The sequence below is a fragment of the Parambassis ranga genome, chromosome 9 (assembly GCF_900634625.1).
Source record: "Parambassis ranga chromosome 9, fParRan2.1, whole genome shotgun sequence".
In the NCBI taxonomy this organism is placed as follows: Eukaryota; Metazoa; Chordata; class Actinopteri; family Ambassidae; genus Parambassis; species Parambassis ranga.
The window spans coordinates 16,114,620-16,141,390 of NC_041030.1; the positions used below are offsets into that span (position 1 = coordinate 16,114,620).

Here is a 26,771-nt window from a genome sequence, read left to right on the forward strand (position 1 = left end):
AGGTCAGTCGCTGTATCTATGTAAGCGCATACAGATGAATTCATAGATGTGAGGTGATATTTTTTTTTGTTCACGGTTGAATTAGAGATAAGGATACTGCTAAAATGCTTTCATCAAAACTTTGGATGAATATGGTGTGAAATGATGTCAGCCTGCATTTGATTGATGTCTACACAGACTTCTGCTCTGTGCATACTCAGATGGAAATCAATAGCTCCACTCAACCGAAGGAATTTGCCTTTTAAAGAATTGTAATTGTTTGTGCCTGTGGACTGCAGATAAGGAGACAATGTCAACATGCACCATATGCACAGATTATAGACTGATGCTTTGAAATGATGTGGTCACTGATCTGTGTCCAGACATTATGTTCATTGTACATCTGGTGCCATGCGAGCTATGTTTATTCCCACAATAACATGCAGTGCACATTCAGTGGCATCGTGTTGATAGTTACAGCTTTAAAGGATCACTGAAGGAGAAGTAATAATTTGCATCAAATTTTATCTGTATACAAATATACATGTACATGTTTGATATTGATATATTTCAGGCTTTTTTCTACAGAGACTTTAACATTTAAAGAGATGATATTTTTGATATTGTGTTGGATGACTGAAAGGTATTTAACGAAAGCTGACATTCCCTCAAGGTCCGTGTTCCTCAGCAGCATTGGCAGAGCAGGATGAATTATTTATATATTAGAGGGTGGATTAAAAAAACTTCAGTATTATTACTTCAAGATGCTTTACAGAACGGCTGAAGATGAAGAACAGAGTGGCGCAAACCAAATACCTAGTTGTACTTTTATCAGACAGAGAGGCACAGGGCTGGCTGAATGAATGCATGACTGACTCTTCACGTTGTCCTGCCATCACTGTGTTTTTCTATGCATTTCAGTGGAGAGGCTGTCTGTTGGTGGGTCCAACATGCAGAGTGCTTTGCCCTCCATAACACAGAGATATGAAGTGTTCTCATTTCTTCGTGTCATGTCAGGTTTATCCTGCAGTCACTATAAACCTGGGCAAATTGGTAATTAAGACATTAATCATAGTACAATAATGTTCCCTTTATACTTTCAAAAAGGCCATTTTGGACATTAAATGGTTGAAAAAAAAATTGGTGACACCACATATAAACTCCACCTCTTGGTTTGCACTGGACACAGAGACTGAATTCATGACCAAACTCTGGCTCAATAATCAGTTTTAATGATGATTGGAATGTCTGTGATATTTTTGTCATGTGCCCACAAACTGTTGGGAAATAATTTGTGAGAAGTAAACACTTTAAACTGAACAATCATTTCAGTGTTGATGTTATGTCTGTATAGTCTCTGTTGTATATGGCAGCTCTCATAGATTAAACTTTCATAATGTCAATATGCTGTGAACCGGGAGTCAAATGTAGGAAATTAAACTGACCGCAAGAGCATCACACTTAATCAAAGTTGCCAAAAAAGCAGCACAAGCAAATGCCTAAAAAAATAGGGGGGAAAATGAATTAAATGGCATCAGCAGCTCCATCAGTTAATTGAAGATTAGTGTGATGAGATAGCAGGCTGGCGGCGCTAAAGGCCATCAGCTGCCTCCAGAAGATATTCTAATGAATTCATGGCGGCTCGTCATGGTCGCACTTGCTATAATACAGGCAGCAGCACAGCACCATAAAGATGAGGGACAGGGTTACAAGAACAGGGCAGAGGTGGCCTAAAGGACAGACAGGCAAGAAGCTTGCTGAGATGTGGAATGTCATAACTTTGAATCGTTGGACTGGAAAAAAAAATCTACCATCCAAATGTGCATTGTAAAAGCACATATGAGGCTCATAATAAGGTTGTGCTTCTGTTTTCTGCATATGTGAACGGAAAGAAAGCATTGCTGTATTGTTAAAGGCCGCTTTATTGTAATTTCTGTATTAGGATTGAGTAATATGTTTATGAATCAAATAGATGAATGAACCACAAGTGACTACAGATGCTTAAAATCTGTCATTCCCTTCAAACCAGACCTTCGACCTAAGATGCTCCATTTTCTGTAAATTCCAACGGTTTCATTAGAATATGTCACCATAATTGGTAATTATGAAAGCATTTGATTACTCCTTTAGTAGTGATCTTATACTGTAACTTATGAATGAGCAGGGCTTTAATTGCCAGGACTTTTGTCTGCAAGGGGCACTGTATTATGTTATAGCCACAATTACTTATTGTTTTATTAAGTTGTATTTATAGATAAAGAAATAGGTGAAAAGGCAAACAAATTAATTGAGCCAGAAAAAAAGTTTTGCAATATCATATTACAGTAATATATTATAACATTATATATTTTATAAAATATGTCAGTTAGATTGTATTCATTGTAGGAAAATGAGGAGGAGCAATTCTTTCAAAGGCCTATTTTTATTCTTATTTTCCTATCAGGACCATCTCCAACATTTTTCTATTTAAATATGGATCACGTTAAACTTGAGAGGATAAACTCGGTTTAAAACACGGTTTCAGGTTAGGAAACTTGTCACGGTCCATCCATGCAGGTGAAGCAGACGCTGCTGCCTCACACATGCCACCTTTCCAAGGGCAAAGACCGGGCGCGCTCGATTTTTACTAACGCTTATCCGGATAGCCACCGTTCTGGAGACTTGGAAAGACGACCCCGCCCAAGCAAGCTGGTCGTGTACAACACAACGTGTGCATCCCTTCTCGGTCACGTGACAGAGAAGAGAGGAAGGGGAAAAAAGAAAGAAGCGAGGAGGAGATAAAGAAAAAACTGAACATCCAGATGATTATCAGCCCGGCAGAACAACAAGAAGGTGCTTTTATCAGCAGGTAATAAGTAGCACCACTCAGCGTTGTTGGCGTAATATTATCATAACTTGTGAGCTGTACGCAGCGGGCTGCTGAACTCACAATGATGACGCTGGCTGCATATTTATGTCTGCCAAAGTGGCTAAATGTGTTAAGCTAGTTGTCACGAAAACAAACGCGTTTATGGGCGTTGTAGCGTCTATTCGTGTCTTTTATTATTACTAAAACTGAATTCCTGGTAAGTGCTGATGTGTCAAAAGCTTGTGACCAGCCAACCAGCCCCCTTAAGACTGAATCATTCGACCTAACAGGGTTAGCTGGCAGAGGTGGAAAAAGCGGCTAATCTCTAATTTGTCAGCCACTTGTGTCTGGAACAAACTGAACCTTGCAGTGTGTGTGTGTGTGTTTGAGAGAGAGACTCACAACTTCTGTCTTATAGTCTTTATCAGAGGAGGCAAAGAAAAGTCAGGAGTAGGCATTGAAGAGCTCCAGATGTGATGGAGGACAGGGTGGATGTCAGCTGGACATGAAGTACCAACGTAAGTATCAACATGTTTAATGGAATATTGATTTTATTTATTGATTTGATATTGAAGATTTTTGCCATCAAGCTACAAGTACAGCAGCAACAACTTTAAAAGCTACAACTAAAGCTACATCAGGGTCCAGTTTTACATTGGCAATAAAACTGGATAGTTGTTTACTCAGAGGGAAAGTCTGAGCCCTAGTTTACACTAGACCATGTGATTAAACAACACAACTCAACAACTTTGCCTTGCTTTGTAAGCCTATATTTTGAGAGGGTCAGGTCTGCTCTACTTCCTTTACGCTATTCAGCTCTTTTCAATGCAATGTACTGTGGCAGTAAATATGAAAGCAACAGTGTTTGTGTTGGCATAATACCACAATGGGGAGGAAACCAGATGATATCAGTTGAAGTTTTTTTTTTGGCAAGCATATGCCCCTTTTAGGATTCACAGAAGTGCAACACTGAAAAGACCTGATGGTTGACATATTTTTCAACCCATAAAACACAAATCACATTCTCATTATTATTTCCATGTTGATTAACAAGTATAGAGTCGTGTGGTGCTTAAAGCCAAGAGGCTGCAGGTTTTTCCTCCAGTAAACAGATTAACTCAACTCAGAGCCGAGACAGCAGCTAATTGGCAAAATCTGCCTGTGCAGTGACTCTGAGAGGAAGAGCTGCAGACTCTTCTGACATCCTGGCAAATGCACAAATCCATTCAACTTTGAGAAGTGACCTTTGTCCTGACTGTGTTCTTTAGGTAAATAAAAAGGAAAAAATTGGAGGGGAGAAGATGAAGCTGAACGAGCGCAGCGTGGCGCACTATGCCACCTGTGACACACCTCCAGACAAGACGGGCTTCCTGTTTAAGAAGGGGGAGCGCAACACAGCTTATCACCGCCGCTGGTTTGTCCTGAAGGGTAACATGCTCTTCTACTTTGAAGAGCGCGACAGTCGGGAGCCCATCGGTGTCATCGTTCTTGAAGGTTGCACTGTGGAACTATGCGAGTCATCTGAGGAGTTCGCCTTTGCTATTAAGTTTGATTGTGCCAAAGCGCGGGTATACAAAATGGCTGCTGAGAATCAGGCTGCTATGGAGTCGTGGGTGAAAGCGCTGTCAAGGGCCAGCTTTGACTACATGAGGCTGGTGGTGAAAGAGCTGGAGAGGCAGCTGGAGGAGATTCAGGAGGCCGCATCCTTTGGCGGGGCTGGAAATGGAGGCCTACAAGGCAAGCCTAAGTCCTCCAGGCGGAACCAGGTGGCACGATCCAGGTCTGGGGCATCCTCGTCTTCATCATCTTCCTCTTCTTTATCATCCTCATCAAATGCCCCTCCCATGGCAGTCCCCTTTTCTGCCCAGAAGAGCCTCCAGGAAGAGGTGCAGCTCATGGCTGGGTGTTCCAAGGAGAATGGAGTTGCGTGGAGTAAACCACCGGCCAACTTGGCTAATGGCTTTGTTGAGGTAGCATCGTCCTGCGCGGTCTGGGAAGGCTGTGGAGACTCTGGGAATGTCATTGGTTATGGGGCTGATGGAATGAGGGCTCCACCAGTGCCACCTAGGAGGAGAGGAGCATCTCTAGAAAGTCCTGTGTCCCCCGGCACGGGCTGCTTCTCCAAACTTCACGACTGGTACGGCAGAGAGGTGGAGGAACTGAGAGTGCAGTGGCTGCAGAGCCAGTAAACTGATGGAGGTGGATCATCTCCTGTTCCAAATTTATTTCATTCCGCAACGGTCATTTTGCAATACTACCCCTTCTGAGCCACACAGACAATTTTAAGATACAGGTCCAGATCTTGTCTGGAACAGGGGGAATCTGTCTGTGTGTAAACATTCATCGTTTCTTTTGTACAATCTACAAATTATTATATATCCTCATTTTTACAGTTTTGCTGAGTGACTTTTGCCAATGACAGCTGAAATCTTAAGAATACAGTATCAGAATTGGTAATTATCCACTAAAATCACCAGTTTTTCTAATACTATGCAAATAGTGTAGCATTGGTTGGTCTCATAGAGACAATTCCTCAAATTGTACAGCTGTATATTGCCAGTGTTTTTCTGACCGTATAGCTCACATATATACTTGTGCAATTGTCTTGGAGTAATGTTTCTTAAAATTATGTGTGCAGGGTTTGTACAGGCAAACTGCTTCACTGAGCACCTACACAATGACAGAAAACGGGTTAAAAATCATCACGGGAAAGTTTCTTTGTACTAGAATGAGAAACAACAAGGTTCACAAAATGGCCATACAAATAACAAACTCAAGATTTTGCAAACAATAAATCCACTTAGTTCAGAGTATTATAAAAACATGCTAACTATCTCTACAAACATGTGGCTGAATGAAAATAAGGAATCGAGTTTTGATCTAAGGACGTACATCAGGACAGCATTTTGTTTTTAAGTTAATGAATTCATGTTTTCAAAGTTTCCTTCAACTTTAAACCACTTTTAAATGTGATCATTTTAATACCTTGACCTGTAAAGAATTATCTGGGAATAAGAATTGTTGGAGACAACTAGTCCATTCTCCCACTGGGGCACATCTCACCCTGGAGGCCTTGTGGTCGGTAATGTCAGAGCATCCTCTCCACAGTCACTGGGGAACCATGGTGGGAGCCGGATGTCTCGCTCAGAGCAACACACCCTTTATTTTTAGCCTGTATAAGCCAGTGGCCAGATGATGCTGTGTCATGAGAGAGCTTGTCACTTAGTTCTCTTTTGACTCTTATATCACAACAAAGCAGAGAGTCTGTTGTTGTTATAGTCATTTAACATGTTCTTAATTTGATCAAACTGTTGATTGGTTACAGCTGATTAACTTGAATGATACATAATAAGTTGTAGGTTTGTACTGTATATAAATATTTTTAATATTCCATGTTGGAAATTAACACTAACAGTCTTCTCTTGATTGCCTGTACTGTATTTCCTTTTCCAATCATAGATCTGTTTATATTTTGTTCTATTTTATGTGCCTTATGTTATCTTTATTACAGCTCTTCTTTTTCCAACTGTACTGCTCTTTCTTTCTCACCTTAGGCTCATTTCAGTGCAATTACTTTAAGACAATGGCTCAGTTACTTCAGTCTGCATCAATGCACAGCACTGTCATTATGGGTATATCTACTTGCTTGCGCTAAAATGACAACAAAAATGAGTGGGAGTGGCACAGTGCTGATTCTCTTTTTATCGTCAAAGTGGCAATATTGACACGGTATCCTTTTATATTATATATATAAAAAATGTATTAGTGGTGATTGTAATAAAACCAGATGTGAATGTGGCAAATTAAGTACATGATAATCACCCTGAGTGCCAATTGAGAAATGCAATTTAAATGCACTTTTTTCTATTATTTTAAGAACATTTTTCAGTGTTATACACAATTAGCATTATAATGAAATACTAATAATATTTAACACACTAGCCTATTATGGTACCATGAAAAGATTTTTCACTGTAAACCATTGAATAAACTGTATTGCAACTGTATTTTATTTTTGAGTTGTTGCTGTTTTAAGGTACAGTTTTCTATATTGCTGGGCTCTGCTTTTGTCATTGTTTTTGTTGGAGGCACAGTATGCAGACATTCCTGGTGCTCTTCGGCCGACCTCACAGCAGGGGTCGCTGTGCAACAATTTTATGCTATGTCCTAGACTTCAGTGCGATCACCTGGCATTACAGGTGAATCACCAAAAAACGATGTTTCAGAGGAAGAAAGAATTGTTCGTTTTTAAAATCCCTGCAATGATCGTGTTGTAAGCGCTAAGATACCGTCAATAAATGTGTCACCTTTGGATTGCCTCTCGTGTGTTGCAGTTTTTTATGTCACACCACTTGCAATAATTCTTTCTAATATTTTTTGAACTTGCGCTTGTTCCATTATTCTCCATTATTTCAAGGAATTGTTTGGAAACAAAAGGTGCCATATGATTTTGGTAAAGTTGGGACTATCATCAATAAACTACATTTACCAGTCGTGCATTACGTGAAAGAACGTCTTGTTAGAGTATGAACAGTTTGAGCATCTTTCACATACCGTTCTGGTCGGCCAGGCTGCGGACTTCAAGCACAGAACAGGGACGCTACTTCCTGCAGCACTTTCAGCATAAAATAACCAGTTTTATTCCAACTGCAATCTTGAACAGAATAAAAGCTGTCACATTGTTTTATCTATATGTCGTATAAATAGATGCTAAAAACAAGAGCACTCTAATTGTGGCATAAACATATTCCTGATTTATGGACTAATTAACTTAAAGGGTCCCTAACAAGGAAGGATCCATTTTGCCATCCACCCATCTTCTGAACCCCTTTGTCCTGCAGTGCAGGTCACGGGAGGCTGGAGCCTATCCCAGCTATCTACAGGCGAGAGGCGGCGTACACCTTGCACAGGCCGCCAGACCATTGCACAATAAACATCTTGACAAAAAAAAATGTTAAAATACAGCTCACCGGTGAGGTTGGGGAGAGTGATCCTAGTCTGTCAATCTTTCCTAAATATCACTATTAAGGTTAAGCTTAATATTTTGTTTTTTATACTGGGAGTTAGGGGTTATTAGTGCTTAGGGAGTACTTTTAAGCCTAGAGTACACAACTGAGTCACATAGTAGTAGTGCAAGCTGAGAATACTAGTGTGAAATTCAACTCTCATTTATTTTGGGCCATGCCACTGGGTTTATTTTGGCTACAACTCGTTTATGTCTCTTATTTTGAAAATCAGAGCCGGAAGTGGAGGTTGGAATTTCCGCCATCTTGACAGAGCTTGGACCGCGGCACATTTTTTTGACAGCGGAAATGAGGAGTCGCCACTTTTTTCCGCGTCAAGTTCGTGCCTGAAAGTTTTCTTTCCTCTTTTTTTTTGTAGCGGGAGAGCCAAGTCTCATGCAGCCACAATGAGAGAGAAAACGACAGGGTTTATAGCGCGCAGCTTTTCCTCTCTTGTCCAGTTTGTGAGTCTTCTCTCCGGCGTCGTTTAGACTTTAGATGCTTCTCAACACATTTCCGTTATGCGAAGTCCAACTTGTTGGTTAGACGTCGTGCTGCGGTGGGTGCCCGTCCGAGATAACGGAGAACGTGAGTATGTTGTGAAGACTTGAAACATTTGCTGTCAACTTTTATTCCTTTTATTCTCCTAATATGCTTTCAATATCCCTGAACTCTCGATTTGACCTGATGAAAACTAATTCCCAAAACGATGAACGGCTGCAGGAATGTGGACAAAGCTCCAGCCAGACTGACATTTTTTTTTCTTTATGAATTATCGTCGAAAATGTACTCGTGTGGAGTTTAAAGGGCTCTGCGTCTGTCCAGCGATGCTGGCGCAGATTATTTTGCTCTCTCTTTCTCTCTCTCTCTCTCTCTATCTATGTGTATATTTAATGAGAGAAACTGTGACTAATGTTGACTCACTTAGCTGTGTATTTCGTTTATCAAAATATTTAGCACAACACGTGCTTTTGTTTGGCAAATTTAAATTTATTTGGCATTTGTACAACTTTTTTAACGTTTGGACCAAACCGATCTAGTGGTTGTCATCATGGTGATGACGTAACACAAACCCAATTATGACTTAACTCGCCTAAACATGGAGGCAGACATTCAAATGAGCCCCCTTTGCTCATGAAATGTGTTTTGTATTGTGTGTATTTTAAGTTTTGAACGCTGTGTGTGTGTAGATACTGCACTAGTGGTCACCTGTCATGGCCGCTGGATGGAGAAGAAGGAACAAGTGGGGAGCAGCCACCTGGTTTCACTGTGCAGTTTTGTGCTTCAGAAAAAACAGTTTTAATTTGTCTTTGATGAGCGTGGAATCCATGTTATTAGCTTAGAAGTGAGGACATCTTTGGACTTTAGGCCTTTTAGTTGCAAAGTTGAAGTGAGTAGTCTGAGTATAAATATGTGTATTCACATTACACCTTAAATTATAGTATCAAATGCTATAATGTCACCCTATTAAATGGACTATTTCCCTTTAAAAGTAGAGAGAGCTACTGTTGTGCATTACATCTGAGGTATCCTTTAAAACATATTTGTCATTGAGGAGACACACACACATTTTTACCTCCTACAGTAAATCCCAACACCCTGTCTGAGGTTTGCATTCTTTGATGATTCACTCATGTAGATGCAGCAGCTGTCACTCCTTGAGTCACTGAAGTGATAGCAAAGCATGCCTGGAGGGTGCTGAGTTAACACCACATCTATGCAATGTTTCCGTTGTATACAGTTCTAGCTCTGGCGAATAGTTAATAATGCGTTCAAATGAATCTTAGATGTTTTGGTTGTGTTTTGTCTTTTGGTTAGCGTGTTATTGAGAAGAGAAATACTGTTTAAAAACATAATGACTACTATTGATAGAGGTAATGTATTTATCTTAAATTCTTTGAATATTGTGGTTCAAATCTTGGATTCTCCCCAGAAAGGGGCATGAAATTGTTCAGCGTGATTGTAACATGATTACTTGGTTGGGGATTTTATGCACCACAACACAATATTGTCTTGGAAGTTGTCTGAGCCGCATTTCCCTGAAAGACAAGAAGGCTTCTTCTTGTAATTCAGATGTGTTTTTTTAAGTTATGCATACGTGATATATGTTGTAGACGTGGAAAAAAAAAGAGTTAACTCTGCAGTCTCGGCTATCAGCCTGTCATGGCCATGACCATGTCTTTTAACTAAGATGTTATCAGACATCAGTTCTTCCGCTTCCCTCAGGGGTTCTAAGAAATCCACTGATGAGACCACGAGAGAGGTCTGACCCACATTGCCCCTATGGGGAAGGGAGAGCAGAGGAGGAGAAAAGGGAGAGGGACAGGAGGCGGAAGAGAGGAGCAATGGGAGATAATTTGGCAGGCACAAACTGAAGGAAAGTAAAATATTTTTGTCTGGTGACAATGGGGACCTGTACAGCACCTGGTTGCTGATGCCTAAAATCAGAGCTTTAGCTGTAATGTCTCACCACAAACACATATGGGCTACACAATAAGTTGCCTGTATGTGAACATGCTTGGGCAAATGTTAGGGAAGGGGGGTGGGGGATACACCTCCGTCCCAGTGTGTGTGTGCGTGTGTGTGTTTTTTCCAAAACAGCAATAATTAGAGACTGTGTGTATTTGCGTGTGTTTACCCCAATGCACCTCTGTTCTTGTTGCTGGAAGAATGTTGATTATAGGCCCAATTTAGCTGCAGCAGTATGAGGATTTTGCTTGAAATGTGTGTGTGTGTGCGCTTGTGGAGTAGGGTCTGTTTTTGCTTTCGTAAGACTTACCATTAACTTCTGGAAGTGAAATGCAGCCTGAATGGCATCTTTTTTTGTAGCATAAATACCAAAATGCTTCTAAAACATCACATGGAGAGTTTACAGCTCATTTAAAAGAATAGTGATTGAATATCTAATGCCCTTTTGTGGTTATATTTACTCATGTCAAGCATGTTGTTCAGGGCCATAGACTGTTCAAAATGTGGATGAACAGTGACATCGCCTATAGTTTTTTGAAGAGTTTTGAATTTGTGTGAGAGGTTTTGACCATTGCGCCATGTTAACAGCATGTAAGTCTGCCTGAACTTCTACTCTTTCCAAACAGTAAAGGCAAAACGACGCAAGTAGAGTTGAGCTGTTACTTAAAACAGGGCCCTTAATCGTGCAAAATATTAAGTCATAATTAAAATAATTTATATTAAAAAATTAAATCAGTACAAATGATCAAATGCATAATTTGTGCTTCTTTTGTGCACATCAGGCAGTCTTTGTTGTGTTTATTGCGTGTGAAGTATCCGTTTCAGCCAGCACACACACACACGCACACACACGCGCACACACACACGCACACACACACACGCACACACACGCGCACACACACACACACACACACACACACATAGTTTTTTGTTTGTATGTTTAGCAGAAATAGGACTCATGTCTCAGCTGAAGTGAAAGTAGGATCCTATTCTCATGCAACATACCCAATTTGCATCATGTCATATAAGTTTATTCCCAACACAAGCACAGAATTTGCTATCACTGCAAAAATACAGGATTATTGGGTAATTTTTGTGTGAGGGGTATTTTGTGAAAGCTAATACAAAAACTCTGTTGGCCCCTCATTGGTCCCAATGTGTAAAAGTTTATATCTCCTGAATTAACCTTCCAGGAAGTCAGATACCTGCAGAAGATTCACAGCCTGAATGACTGAAGGAGTCAATTATCTCTCAGCCAGACCCACAACCTCACACACAGTGTAGTATCACACATCTTAAATATGCATCCTGATAGTTTACAATGAATCAGAAACAGTTCACAAGTAGGATGACTCATTCATAAAGTGCTTGTGGATTTCAGACAGAGATGTCTATCATACTCTGCCTGGCTAGAACATTGGAGTCCCGAATGCTTGCATTGGCTGAATTGTATTGATTTGACTAAACCAAGATGTGAATGATGGATTGTTGTTGTCAGCTGCTCAGAAACTAAGCCTGTGTTTAAGGGTTCTGGTAAAAGGTTGAGGTCAGCTTTTTGGTGGCTTTGTAGCTGAGAAACATAATTAAGCTGTTTAGTTATTCAGAGTGTGCATATTTAATGTTCTGTACCAGTGTATGCCAGTGTTTATTTTGCATGGGCTTTAACGTGTATGTGTGTCTGGGTAGGAAAAATATTTCTGTGCATGCCTTCAGTTTTTGGGGAGGACAAGCCACTGAATAATCAGATGTGTGCATGTCCAGTTAACAAAATATGACCCTTTCAAAAGATAATAAGGTTCAGTTTTTGTAATTTCGCAGTAGAAACATGAATGAAGTAGCTGTTTTCTGCTTCATAAAACATCTGTTTTATTGAATAGTTTGACTCATATTCATCATTTCTACTGCTATGAACCTTATAATTTACAAATTGCAAGCATGCATAAAGTTTTAATGACGTAATCCAGAAAGCAATTTGTAGAAAGATATAATAATGAAAATAATCACAACTTTAAGCATTAAGTGTGTGGTGAAGATATCTCTGTACTGTGACTTAATGTATCGCAAGCATTAGACAAAAACTAATGCCTAATAAACTTTACTTATAAACCAGTGTACCATGATATGAACATTACTTCACTTCAGAATATGTTGGTTAATATCACAATATAGATTTTGTCTATATTGCTTACTTTTTTAAGATTTTTAGAAGAAGAAAAATGTTAATATTAGGATGTTATGCTTTGTAACACTAGCATTTTTATATTGGCAAGTGTATTATTTAAAGTGCCCAAGGGGTTGTGGTTGGATGTTGCAGGAAAAGCAAAAGGAAGTCCTGGTGTTATGCTGGCATAAAAACACAATCTTTTATACCCATATTTCATGCACATTGTGGTCTTCCGTGCCTTGCTCATAGTATTACAGTAAACTGTGAATTGTAAACCGTGTATCATGATGCACATTCATGAGCCAATACACAGGCCTGTGATTTCTTTTACACGTCCGCTAGTTTATGATTTTCTGACCAAGATTGTAAATTTGACTTCTCCCAGCCTTAATTGAAATGATATGTTTGCTTGTAGTGCAGATCTGACTTTGTCAGCTCTGAGGCCGGTAGTGTGTGTGATGTCTGACAGTTGCTGGTGACCTCATTCCTTCAGTCTCACATCCATGCAGCTGAATCCCAAACTCAATTTTTTGCCTGTCATTATATGAGACCTATAGTTTAGCATTTCCTCAACATGCCAGGGTCTGTTTCTGCTGCATAATGATAGACTCCAGACAGCACAGAGACATTTTGCATTAGTCACTGGTAGGATGGCGGACAGTTGGAAGGTTCCTTGTTAGTCAGAATTTTTTTGAGGTTATTGGAAATTACTGGACACATAATCATCAAATGTGCTGTTTGCTTTTGAGGTGAACCCCAGATTATTTGTTTTAAATCCTTGCTAGTGCTGTGTGATTTACTTCTTACAGTCACAGATCAATCTGGGGTTTTAGTTTTAGCTACTTTCTCCAACCTGGCCGCTGCTCTCCATTCCCAGACCACAGGAAATAGCCAGAAAGTGGCTGGGCTTTATTTCTGTGCGTCCTTAAGAATAGCAGCATTGTGTTATTGTTGTGGGAATGTAGGAACGAGCAAGAGACGTCTCTTAACAAAAACAAAAATGCAGTATGCACCCAGTAGTGTTTTGTCTATACATATAACAAGAGGCAGTGTATGCAGAAAGGCATGTCATTCCTGTCCATGTTTTCTTCAATCAATAGACAGTTGTAGATTTTAGGACAGAGAGAAAAGTGACTTTTTCTGCTGAAATGCCAAACGTAGAGGGCTTATCTTTATTTTGCGGTGTCAATTAGTTTTTTCTTTTCATATATTGTGTTACACAAAATACTGTATACTTCATTATGTTATTCTCATCTAGTATAAACCTGTACATCCTGAACTAAACATTCTTTAGTTCAGGATGTACATATTGATGGTTAGTGTGCTTAGTTGTGAAATGGCTACAGGCCCTTGTTTTACCCTGAATCAGCTGATGCTCTCCTCGGGCTATGGGAAGTTAGAGGCCAAGGTTATCTCATGTTTCAGCAGTACTTCCTCCTTTACAATATGTTCTTCAATTATGTAAGCTGTGTGTGTCTCGCTTTCTGCTCTGTTTATTATCAAAGCTCTTTCACATCTCACTTCACACAAACAGGAACACTGCACCTCAGCCATTCCCAACCCTGCAACTGTAGTTTTTTATTTTTTTAATTCAATGCCTGACTGATCAGCTGCATGAAAAGGAGCACTTTTATCTCTGTGTAGTCAGGTTGTGCCACTTTTGCTTGATGCATAGCAGCTTGTTGCACTCAAGTATAAAACATGAAGTGAAAGGGATGAATAAAGGTCGCACGGTGTCAGTTCGTGTTAACTGGTGTGTTGGCTACCAGGAGAGCAGGCTGTTTTGCCTGTCATAACAATATTAAATGGTGTCTGTATTGGTGGGAATTCCTGTATTTTTTTCTCCTGAAAACCTACTTGCATAAGAGTAGCTTGTGTGTTTGAAATTTTGTGAACATAGGATGTAATGTTAGCGTAGGTTGTATCTGTGTAGGATGGGGTCTGTCATTTATTTTAAATATATCTGAGAAACTACCTCCATTTAGTGAAAACATCAGTTTTCTAGTCCGGTACATTTGTGTGTTTTTGTTACCTAGCTTTGTAACTTAAATACATTCTCATCATGCTCACAGTTACATTTTTAACTAACCCCTGACGTAGGTGCTCCACGTCAGTATGCGTGTGTGCACAGTGTCTTTGCATGTGCTCTCTGGTTGCAGCTTGCCAGGGCAGGGCAGGGCTTCCTGTTGCTGTGATTGCTGCCCAGGCGGAGCCAAGCAGAGATCCTTTGGTCTCTGTTCCTCTCTTACTCTGCCACCTGGACCGTCACCCACAAACCTGGCGCCGTCTCCTCTCGCCTTTTTCACTGCCTGTTATTCTCACTTCCTGCCTGCTCTCTCATTATCTTCCTGCCTTCATCTCTCTTTCACTCTCTTACTCTTAGTGACTCTTATTTCTCTGTCTCATTTCTTCCCTCTCATTCATTGTTGCCTCCTCACTCCTTTCTAAAAACTCTCACATTCACACAATCACTTACTCCCCCGCAGTTTTGTAAATGTATCCACAGTTCTGTGATTCATTCAGTGATTCAGAGAATGAAAATTCAGAGGTGGTAACAAAATCTGTTTTTCATCCTAGACCCTGTGATGCACATGTTGCTGCATTTTTTTTAATGTATTTATTTTTTCCACTCTAGTTTTTACGGGAAAAGCTGTAGTGTTTGATGTCTCAGTGAGCCGTGATGTCACACAGATTAATTGAATTTATAAGAAATAGATCAGATCCAGCTGATTTCTGTAATATGGCCACAGCTATATAAAGGACAGACGGATGTAGTTTGCTGTAAATTACATTTGATCTAATTAGACAATTACAAGCATGTCCTATTTTTGCAGTAGAGGTGCACATGTACACATGTTCTCAGATGAGTTATGTTAGAGCAAGGATATTTTATCAACTGAGTGTAAGTGTCCCTTGCATTAAACAAGCTGTTCCCAACTGAGGGCAACAGTGAGCGCACAGTGGTGTGTGAGAGCTGATACCAGGTCCTCTTGATATAAATAGGGCCTGCCTGCAGTTGCAGCACTGATAATTATCTGTGTCATATAACTCTCAGTCTTTTAATTTCTTGCATAAAATGTAATGACATCTGTCTTTTTTTGTGCAGTTACTCTTTTTCAAATACAATGCTTCTTTCGAGGAAATTGGAATTTTGGCTGTGCTCCCAGTAGTAGTAGTATGTCAGGATGCTGTTTTAGGCACACTGTTGGCTCTTCCATTTTGGCATCAGGGCATTAAAACAGGAATGACATACCACAGTATCACACGTCGAATGTGTCCCGAGGTTGTTTGAAGGTTGTGTTGTTGCTGCATATCAACTCAGCGACTCGACACAAGTCATGAGGTTACTCATGCAGACAAGATCAATTCACGTGTGTATTTCACACATCCTGTTTCCTTCCTGCTTGATTAAAATCAGCTTTAGGCTGTTCCCAGTGATAAAAAAATAGCTTAGTTCCTCTTCTGGAGCAAGAAAGTCATGAGGAAAGGTAAGAGCTGTGTGGCTCGTTTTGGCATCTTTAATCCTAAATTGGGACAGATGGGCTAGATAGCAACTAGGTTGCTCTCAAGCAACAGGGCAACTATTTTAATTTTTGATACTCAGATGTCAGACAAAAAAATTACATGATATTTTGTTGACTGTCACTGCTGACTTTTTTTTGAACAGGTGCATTGGTCCAATAAAGACAAAGGGCTTTTTTTAAATTTTAAAAGGTTGACGCTCACCAGTTGACCACAGTGCAGCAGTTTTCAGGCTGCATGTGGTGTCACTGGTGCAGGAAAAGTCAAGAAAAGCAGTGTGCCAGTGTAGCATGTCACAGAGAAGAATGTAGGCATTGTTAAGGAAAGAAGGGGAGAAGGAGGCAGTGATGAGTAAGGTGAGGAAGAAAAGAAAAGCAGGAATGCAGGGACCTTGTTCAGGAATGTTTTCCGTTTGCAGCTTAGTGCGTTTGTGTTGGCTATATTTTTCTGTCATCTCCTGCTGAATGCTGTCTAGAAAAACAATAATACAATAACAGAGCACCACATTGAGGTCAGAGGTCCTGGATAAGAACAGAGAAAGGAGACACAAAACTATATTACTTGTCTTGTTTTCCCTCACAACTTGAATGTGGTAAGGTAAAAGTAAAGGAAACATGAATCCAAACACATCTGGAGATCCTCATACGAGAGGACAGAAAAGATGAAAAGAAAGGGAAAACCCTGGGAACAGAGATGGCCAAACCCCCAGAGGGATATGTTAAGAGGAAGTGTGTGTGTATGTGTGTATGTGTGTATATGTGTATACGTGCGCGCGCGTATGTGCGTGTGTGTATGTTCTGTCAGTCAGTGCTGAGTCATCGCTGGGCTGGCCAGACAGATAGAAACAGCCTTTGGGGGGGCCAGCTGGAGGGACACAAGGGGGCATGCACTGAGCATGCTCTGAAAAGTACAGGAAGGGAATTAGTTGTTGTGACAGGACAGATCCAGGAACTGTAGTGACGCAATATTCTATGATGCCAAGTTTTCTCAGCCTTATTGACGCATGTGTCCAGTGGTGTGTTTGATGGTAGTATTAAAGGGTAAAAAAAAAGTCTTATTGAAAAACCTGAGCTCAAAAATTCACATCTTTGAATGTTGTCACTTAGGACACGGGGAGAGATGTTAGGGAGATAACGAGACATGTTGCTCCATGTTAGGCCTGACCACAACTACACCCCCCCCCCTCCTAAACTCTGTTTCTTGTGGTTTTCTGTGATCTGTTGGACCACAGACTGTGACTCCCGCCCCCTCCCTATACCAGCCCACATATACCCGTATGCACACACACATTCATACTTCCTGTATTTACAATAGAGCCTTTCTGCTGCACTATAGGGAGATGGTACGTACTGTAGGCACATATTATTATCGTTGTTATTACTACTACAGCTTAGGTCAGGTGTGGACACATTAAGATCTGTAAAGAAAGCAGGCTGTCACCTTTCAGCTCAACTCTGCTACCTATATTGTTGGTGGTCATTGTGCTTTCCTTTGTCAGTTAGACCAGTCAATGGGCCACAAAGAAAGGTCGCCCTGGTACATTTATTTGTCAAGTTCTGGCTTAAGTTTTGCTGTAACAGGCACTCATTATAGGAACATGCCAATGCATGTTTATGTCTTAAAACGTCTTCAGTTTCTATAGACATCGATATTTCATGGTGAGTCAACCACAGTCATCATCTTATGCAACAAACTAAAGTCAGTTTCTATGAAAGCTTGTTAAAAGGCCATTATTCAGCTCTGAGACAGATATACAGCATGTACATTGTGACATCATCCATTGGTGTAGTGTTTTGCCTGTCACCATTTTTGGTTTGTTGAAAGTGATAGTGACCATATTTGGACAAAGGTCTTGGGTGAAGGACACTATGCATGCCCATACTGTGACTTTGCAATAGGCATGCTGTACTTTATTGGTCTGTTGCATATAAAAACACATGTGCTGAAAAAGAAGTGAAATTAGGGATTGAGACAACAAAATCTGTATGAAAATGTTAACATAACAAATCAAAACAGAATTTTTATGCAGTCTTATTTAGTCACCCCTTGCTGGACACTGTGGTTACCTCATAAAGCATAGACTAATTTTACTCTAATGACAACAGTAGCTGGTTGTTCATTGGGGTGGACAGCTTAGGGCATGAGTTAGAAGAGGACTGCTGCATGACATGTTAAGGTTTTTATAAAAAAAAAAAAAAAAAAGCTAAATCATTATGCTTACCATCACTGTGCGTCAACAGAAGCAAAAAAGTAAGACCATAACCCTAATAACAACTAGCAGAAACATACTAAACATACTATAGTAGTAGTTGCACAAGGCTGCTCAAACATCCCAACTGCAATGTATGTGAGGAAAACCGCTTTCCAAAACCTAAAAAAAAAATAAAGACGTTAAAAGCCCTCATTATAATGTATAATTACAGCATCCTGTTTGGAGACCCCAAAACTTTCTGTTATTTTTTACTGACTGTTCTCAACAAAAAAGTTAAAGACTGGCCAAAAACAGACTAGTTAATGTCTGGGTGTCTAAATGTTTTGAGTGATAATTCATGTCTCAAGCGATCGCTAACGCACTGAATGGGAAAAAAAGCAGAAGGAACCAGGAAGGGGATCACATGTAAACGCAAAAACACACAGATGGCCATGTCGGGAGTGTGGTTGATTGAGAAATGTACTAACCATACTTCCTCAGTCAGGGCCTCGTTTACTGTGTCCCTGATTAGCTTATTACTGTTCTTATTCATTTTAAATATTCATCCATCAACAATCAATTAATTGGACTGATTTGGTCATCAGTGTCTCTATCTTCACTCTAGGATATAGTGATCTTATAGCTATGCTAATATTTTTTTCCCTTTTTTTTCCCAACCAACAGAGACTAAATGGTAACTTGTCCTTTGAGTGAACTGAGGTCCTCCTTATCTACTATGATACTTGAGGAGTGGTTGAGAGATTTTCTTCAGGTCCATGTAATTCAATTTTTGCTGTGAAAGATTGAGCAGAGATAAAATTCGACTTGCTCTGTCTTAGGCTTAGTGTCTGAACTTTTTAAATAGTTCACAAAAAAAGCTGTGACTGTTTTGCCAGGTCCTTCTTTAGGGTTCCAGTTCTTGCACAACATCTTAATTATCTTGATCTAATTACATTTCCTTTGTTTGTCCTTCCATCTGTTATTCTTTTTCCTTATCTGTACCATCCATCCCTTCCCTCTTGTCTCCAAATGTCTCCATTCCTTTCTCTGTTCATCTTCTGCAGTGATTCTCGCCCAGTCTGGTTACTGCAATGAATGGTAACACTACACACCCAGCCAACACCACCACCACAACAGCAGGAGGAGGCCCAGGTGTTGCAGTGCACCCAAAAGGCTGGAGAGAGTTCTGCGAGCTTCACGCAATTGCGGCAGCCCGGCAGCTGGCTGGACACTACCGGAGCTTTGCCAGAGAGCGTCCCCAACATGACGTGCTTCCACCCGAGACTTTTTCCAAGCAATTCACCGACCTTTTCCAGCAGCACTTCTGCTGTGAGGTTGACAAAGATGGCACTCCACTCAGCCAGAGCATGTGCTCTACCACTTCAGGTAGTGCTACCTCCACATCTTCAGTGGCCCCCACTCTTCCATCACAGGCCATGATCAGTCGATTGCGGATCACATCAGTGTCTGGGGTGCAGGACTATCGGGAAGCTGGCCGACCAAGTGGAGGAGCTGCTCCGTTGACTGTATCCTCAAAAGTGGAGCCTGTAGTGGTGAGCAGGGAGCAGGAGCAGCCTATGAGACGTACTGCAGGAAACTCTTTTTCATCATCTTGCAGTATCAGCAGCGGGTCACTGCTGATTCGTAGCCGCAGTAATGAGGAGATGTCTGGCAGTGATCGTCGCCGGGTATCTGAACGGTACTCTTCTGACTCCTCAGCCTCCAACCCCGGACACACTGACATCACACATTTCTCTGTTAACCAAATCCAACAGACAGTAAGACGACTTTTTAATAAATTGCCCCGCTCATCCCAGGACCTGTCCCCAACCAATCTCAACCCCACCACAAACAACAGCAGTCCCCTAAATAATGGTGACAGAGTGGGTGGAAATCCCTCCACCAATGAGGATCTATCATCCTCATCCTCGTCCTCCCAGTCCTCCTCTTGTCTGAACTCTGAAGCCACACCCCCAGCTGCTTCACATCGGACTGGAGTAGTCTCTCACATTTTGGATCGTTTCCGGTTAAGCTTTAGAAGACAGAGGAGGTCAGAGGTAAGTGGCTGCTGTAAAGAGGGACGACTGAGGTACCTCCTGGTGGACGACACTGTCTCAGACTCTCATCCCCACTGGCAACGCTGCCGCCTGCTGGTCAGGAGGATCAGAGACGCCCAAGGTGGTGGAGGAGGAAGAGGAGGAGGAGAGAGATACCAGTTGGAGCTCTATGATCCTCCAAAGGTAGAAACACATGCTTGTGTACACATTGCACTTTAGGTCTATACAGACATGAGCAGCAACTTGATAGGTTGGCTTAGATTGCAAGGTGGTTAATATTTAATCTTTTAGAAGTGGGACTTGTTGGGAGTTGTTTGATTGTTGTTTTGATTTAGAATTGATTCATGTCTTTAAATGAGATCTTAAAACAGTTGGCAGATTTCCGTATTTCTCGTATGTGTACAAGTTAAGTCTGTAGATCTGTTTGTGTCAATAAGATGGAAAACCGCAGAAACCTCTAAAGGGTTGGTTTAATGTAAGTTTGCCAAGCAGTCACATACTTTAGCTAACAGACACACAAAGGCACAAAGTCATTTCCTGTTTCCAGCTGTTTTAGTCACAGGGGTTTCCCCCCCCTCCTTTTTCATATCTCCTTTTCTTCTGCCTGTGTTTGTTTTGTTTTCATAAATGGTACTTTGCTGCATCTAAGAAGCTTTTGGTGCCACAAGACAAAACAAGACAAAAGCTGAGGTGACCTTTAGCTTTGTCTCAAAAACCTGCTTGTTTTATACATGGTTTTCATTGCACCTTTGCCTCAAGGGAGGATTTATTTTTCGTCTGCAGCTGCAGAGTGTGCAGCTGCAGATACAGTGGACCAGATATTATAAAGGCAAAGGATGTGCTGTGAGGAAGATGACGCTGTGTATTGATTAGACTGCAGGTTATAAAGAGTGACTCAGTAACAGCTCACCTGTCTGAAGAGTAAATGGTTGGTTAGATTCTGTCTTCATTTTTCAGATCTTTATACAGCTCAAATATCATTATTTGCTCTAAACTAGTGATATTTAAGATTGGACAAGAGGCAGTTTGCCTTTAGACCCAATTAAAGAAGGAGGAAATTGAGTTTCTGCTTATATTAGTAAACAGATTTTATCAGTGTGTGCATCACTCAGGATTAGGACACATTTTATCAAGTACAATAATCTTTTTACCTTAACGCAGCACAGCAGTATCCCAATGTGGCATATATAGATAGACCATAAAGAATTTGCAAGATTCTTCTTTTACTCTGTTGTGATACGATAAGCCTCCTACACTATTTCCTGTTTGTTTGAGGTTTGTTTCAACTAGTCACAACGTCTCCGTACTTACAAAATACAAAATTATTACATCTACCAAACAGTCAAAAAATATGAAAAGGTTAATTAGGAAAGTTAGGATGAAGACCCCTTCCTTTGACGTTTTTGCTTTCATCATAGCACAGCAGGATGTTTTTTTTTTCTGAAATGCATGCTCGGTTCCCCACATGAGACCTTGTGGCATTAAACCCTGCAATATTTCCAGATGGGTCCAGCTGCGAGGCTGCATGTGTTTGCACACCCAGTCCCCTAAGATCCTCATACCAGTAATCAGAGCAGCTAGGTTGACTGCTGTCCTCGCCGCCGCCATGCATAAGGTCACTGTAAGCACAGTTCGGTCCCCTCGGGGTGTGTGTGTATAGGCACAGACCTCCATGTAAAAGGCTGCGTGTGTGTTTGAGTGCATGAGGGTCTATGCTTGCATGTGTATTTGTAGTGTTTTATATTTAGCAGCCCTCAACTCCTCAGCCAGCTGCAGCCCTAACCATGTGTGTGAGGTAATTCAGTTGATGATAGAGCCAGAGATGTGTGTGTGTGTGTGTGTGTGTGTGTGTGTGTGTGTGTGTGTGTGTGTGTGTGTGTGTGTGTGTGTGTGTGTATGCATGCATGTTTGTTCAGAATGGGTAGGTGTTGCCAGGATTTGCTTGGCTGTTTGCAAAGCTGCTTTAGTTAGCCAGCTGCATTGATGCTATGAGTGGTTTCCCCTGTGTGTGTGTGATCTTGGAATTGCAGATAGTTAAGGCCCTGAAAATGGCCTTAAAAGGAAGGAGATCTGCAGACTAGCATGCTTCCATTTTAACATGCACAAGGAATGAGCACATGCATTTGGACAGAAGATATTAGGACACAGTTTGTCACATGTTGAGGATGTATTATGTATTGTGTTGTTACAGTGTTTTTGTGAATGTAAATTGGGGTGTCACACATACAGAGGCTCTTTCTCTTTCTTCACGTAACTGTGAGCATGCATGTCTGCATGCTGCACACATCTCTTTCTTAAATGCACAGAGCATAAGTCCATGGGTAGTGCATGTGTATGTATTTTATATCTTTCTGTGTGCAAAACAAAAACAATATCAGTGAGCTCATTTAGCACAAAAGGACAAGCTGCATGTGAGCTGATAATGCCTTTGCGTGAGAAAGCAGCAGTCGAGGCATAGCCTCTAGTTCCTCAGTATTAGCCTGAAAAACGCTAAAAACCCTACAAGATAATCTGTCAGATTTTATGCAACACATTACATTATCACTGTCTATTTATATCAGGCACACTTTAAACAACAGTGAACACAATTTCCTTTATGAAAGATGCAGTCCTCCCTCTGGGTAAACCCAAAGAACATTCCACATTCACACAGTAAATGGCAGAAAAATAAATGCAAGCAGCTGCTTTCTGTTGCTATAGTTACTATATAGGTTGCTATAGGCACTGGTGTAAAGATGAAATAACATCTAGGAAGGTAAGGTTTACTCTAAGTGACTAGTCACAAACACAGAAGAGCAATTTGTGATACATACATTTAACACTGTGCAGTTATCATGGCTGTCTCATTCATCGCTATGAATGTCTAATGCAGTGCATCACAAGTCAGATTATTGCTTTTTATGCATTTTAACCTCCACAGTTTAAATGTGATGGGGTAGATATGACACAAATAATGCACAAATGTGAACGCAGGGGGTTTGTCTAAAGATAACTCTGGTGAGGCTTAAAGCAAAAACAGGATGGGAAGTCACTATGTGTATGCTAAGCCAATCACTATTCACACATAATGTTTTTTGGTCTGGACCAAGAGAACTGAACTATGTGTGAGCAATAGCCAGTAACAGTCAAATGGCATTTTTAAGTTTAATGACTGTATTGCCTTTGTTTTTATTGGTCAACAAATCACTACAGTAATTAGATGTATTTAAGGATAGTTGATTGCATAAATCAAATGGAAGTTGGAGGAAGAACCCAGCTACACACAAACAACTTTCTACTTTTAGTGGCCATTATATGAGCAAGTTTTTAGGTCTGTATGTTGTTTTGTAGATGGAATGACTGAATAACTAAGCCGATGCCAATGCAACTCATTCTATGCAGAAGTGAATCTTGTCATGTCAGCTTAAAAGAGCAGAAGTCTCTATAATGTTCTCAGTGTTGTCTGAGACGTTATCCTTAAATTGTCTGTCTTGTTTTGCTCTAACACCGGCCTTGAGTTCTCCGATGAGGACAGACTGACTTCATCGCCCATACTATTCCTGTGTTGTCAAGTTGTGTAGTACATTAAATTTTATTGTACCGTTTTGAGCTGTTTTCTTTGTGTCTTGGACTTTTGGACTTTTATCTGGTAAAGCTTTGACTTTCTTTCAACCAAAGTAGCTACAACTACAAGCCCCACTTTTCCTTTCATCTGACGTTCAGTAGTCGAGGTTTGCAGACGAGGTTTGCGCCTTGCCAGGAAAATCGCGGTATTCTGTCTTCCAGAGTGAGTTCCCACAGACTGCTTCAGTCTGATGGCGGATATGTTTCCTCAGACCTCCTGTAGACTTCATCTTAATCATACCCCTCTCATCTCAGCTGTGTGTGTGTGCATGCATGAGTTTGTTCCAACTCCTCTAGCCTTAATCTTTCCCATATGGTTTCATTTCATGCTTGTGTGTACATGTGCCTACACTGTGCATCGTGTTGGAGTTTGTCCTTCTCTGTCTGTAGTTGTTTATTTAGGCATAGAAGGTAAAAGGTTAAAGCCTTTGCTTTCCTTCATTGCCACACGATGCCTTATCTTGAGTCTTCTGCTAAAAGAAAATAGAAGAATTTCCAGTAACAGGCCTTCTTAGAAAATCAAATGTGGTGTAATAGCTAGTTAAACCAACAAAGCCAGAGTAATCTAGAAGTGAAAATGCATTTATGAACGTAATGGATAATTTTGCATCTGTGCTGTGCTTTTTTTCTCTCTCTTTGACAGTAAGAGAGGAGTTTGCAACATCAGTGGAAAATAGTTTTCCAACAACCAAACCCTGCTGTCCATCTGTTCTGTGTTACTTGTTGTACTTCAGTCTCTCATATGGCAACATGCAGCGTTAATTTGGCTCTTGTTGCATACCACAACTGAAGCCCTGAACACATGGACCCCAGTCAGATGAACAAGATGCAGAATGAAACCAACCAAGAGAGACACAGGAAACACAACGGCAGCAGGAGACACGAAAGAGAAAAGACTGACAGTTAGGCAGGCAAACAGTAGAGAGGAGGACAGATGGACTTGGTTTGGTACCATTCACATGGTACCCAGCTGTACCTTTTCGTGTACTGCTCCTTATATTGGTTTGCCATTGCTGTTTAATTCTATAGTAGTACTTACATACTGCAATTTTTCCCCATATATTTCCTCAAAAAGATCTAAATTGCATGTTGGTACAGTTCAGTGGAGTGTTCGGTAAGGCAAGTAAAAGATTAGGCTAACAGTAAGATCTATCGAGGTTCCAACTTTTTATGGTACTGGCTGAAGCCGTTGGCTACTAGCAAGATCACATCACATGTAAAATGTACTTGTTTGCCATTTCATCAGGCTGGGTGTGTTGTCCTGGTTTGGTTTACATTACAGATATTACAGCAAATCTTGCTAGGCATCCACAGTTACAGCAGCTTAAGAACTCAGTATGATTGTTTGACTTTTGGAGGGGGACAGGAGTGATGTGGTTTTACTCTCTCCTTTCTCTCTGACTGTCTTGGAGGCAGGCAACTGCCTGCCCCCAAATGGCCTGGGAGACCCAGGCCATTTGGGGGCTTCTCAGGGCTGTACGGCAGTGGCACTGAACAAAGTTTGCAATGACAGTAAGAGATCTCCCTGTATTTGATTTATTTTAAATGTGTGCAGCTTTTTGTTGCCGTCATATTATTTATAGCATACTAGACTCTGGAATCACCACTGCTAAGATGGACCAAGATAAATGGTGGTCTACAAGTTTGACTCTGTGTCTGTGGAAATCTAGGTAATTCTTTAAGCATTCAAAAGAAGCAATATATGAATACTCAATCAGTCAATCGAGAACCAATGAACTTGAATGAATATAATTTTTCTATGTATAATAATTTAAACAATCAAGGTGTATAATTGTAAAACCCTGTAGAACTTTCACTTTTTTGTAGAACTTGCTGACACCAGTATTTAGAGCTCCTCGGAGACAGTTTCATTTTACATCACAGCAGTCTTAGTACCTCACCCACAAAGTCAAATCTTAACCCCTTTCTAGGGATTGAGTTTCACAAAACCTAGAAATTACACTTTAAAGTGACTGAGTCATGCCAAGTGCGTGGTTGCACATGCTTTCTTGAGATTTCATTGAATGTTTGTTCACCACGCGTATACGTATGGTGAAGATATCATGTAACAGATCCATGTGAATCAAACAGGCCAAGCGTGAGGCTAGATCTCTTATGTTTTGTCTTCATTGGTTTTGTTAAACTGTATTACTTTTACCACAAAGTGCTCTTATAATTTAAACTCATCATATATATGTATCTGTTCCAGGGATGTTTTGAAAGTACAATCAGGATATTAAAACCTGGAACATTTAGGCGGCTGTCCAATCGGCTTTTAGTTTTCAAATGCCTCTTCAAACAACACCTGGTTAGTTGGCGTAATATATATTGTTTTGAAGTGCAATGACAGCCCACAAAAGACTGTCCTTTGCTTAAATTTACCCTGATCTCAAGGAAACAGAGGTTTGCATGAGATTCTTGCATTGTAAACAACCATTACTGGGCGCACCATAGAGGTCATTGGTGGGATGCTGCAGTTTGATTTACTAATGTTTTGGTTTTAAATACCTTATTTTTATAGGTTTTTGTATTCAGTCTCAGCATGTCGACCCATGTTGGGCTTAGTATATCATACTTTCCCGCACCATTTCTGTTTTCTGAGATTCTTCTCTACATTGCTTTAAGAATAATTCATTGTTAGAAAATGGTAGGAAAACAAAAAAAATAAAATGTTCAATATTAGCAGTTAACCAGTTTAATAGTTGTCAAATCTAAACAAATTAAGGCTGGTGCTAACTCATTACATAGTGTATGAGAGGACAAACATGCCTTGTAACTATAAACAGTAATTGCTGTCTGAAAAGCTGTTGTTCTTGATAAACAGTGAGATAGGTGTAAAATCCCCATGCTACATCTGCTTACGTCCAACTCAGATGCACTGAAAATCGCTTACACAGGGGGAAATTACAGGGGTCAGTTATTACATGACATCACC

At 40.6% G+C, this 26,771-nt stretch overlaps 2 protein-coding genes across 4 annotated transcripts in view; both read left to right on the plus strand.

The window, feature by feature from the left end:
- The first annotated feature begins 2,692 nt into the window (after nucleotides 1-2,692).
- On the plus strand, nucleotides 2,693-7,144 carry LOC114441298 (sesquipedalian-1). The gene is made up of 3 exons (XM_028414145.1): nucleotides 2,693-2,827; nucleotides 3,246-3,345; nucleotides 4,096-7,144. The coding sequence occupies exon 3, from the start codon at nucleotides 4,129-4,131 to the stop codon at nucleotides 5,014-5,016; it is 888 nt and encodes a 295-aa protein (XP_028269946.1). The 5' UTR covers nucleotides 2,693-2,827; nucleotides 3,246-3,345; nucleotides 4,096-4,128; the 3' UTR covers nucleotides 5,017-7,144.
- Nucleotides 7,145-8,119: 975 nt separating this feature from the next.
- The window catches only part of sh2b3 (SH2B adaptor protein 3), a 37,991-nt gene continuing 19,339 nt past the window's right edge, over nucleotides 8,120-26,771 (plus strand). Inside the window, exons 1-2 of one of the 3 annotated variants that reach the window (XM_028414143.1) lie at nucleotides 8,120-8,422; nucleotides 19,241-20,416. In XM_028414143.1, the coding sequence (XP_028269944.1) occupies nucleotides 19,268-20,416 (1,149 nt within the window). In that variant the 5' untranslated portion in view covers nucleotides 8,120-8,422; nucleotides 19,241-19,267. Of the gene's footprint in view, nucleotides 8,423-15,825; nucleotides 15,952-19,240; nucleotides 20,417-26,771 lie in introns of those variants that run through there. The other 2 variants (XM_028414142.1, XM_028414144.1) reach the window with 2 other exon arrangements.

Excerpts from the sequence above, each read along its gene's own strand:
- LOC114441298 (XM_028414145.1), top strand. The coding sequence starts at position 4,129 with ATGAAGCTGAACGAGCGCAGCGTGGCGCACTATGCCACCTGTGACACA.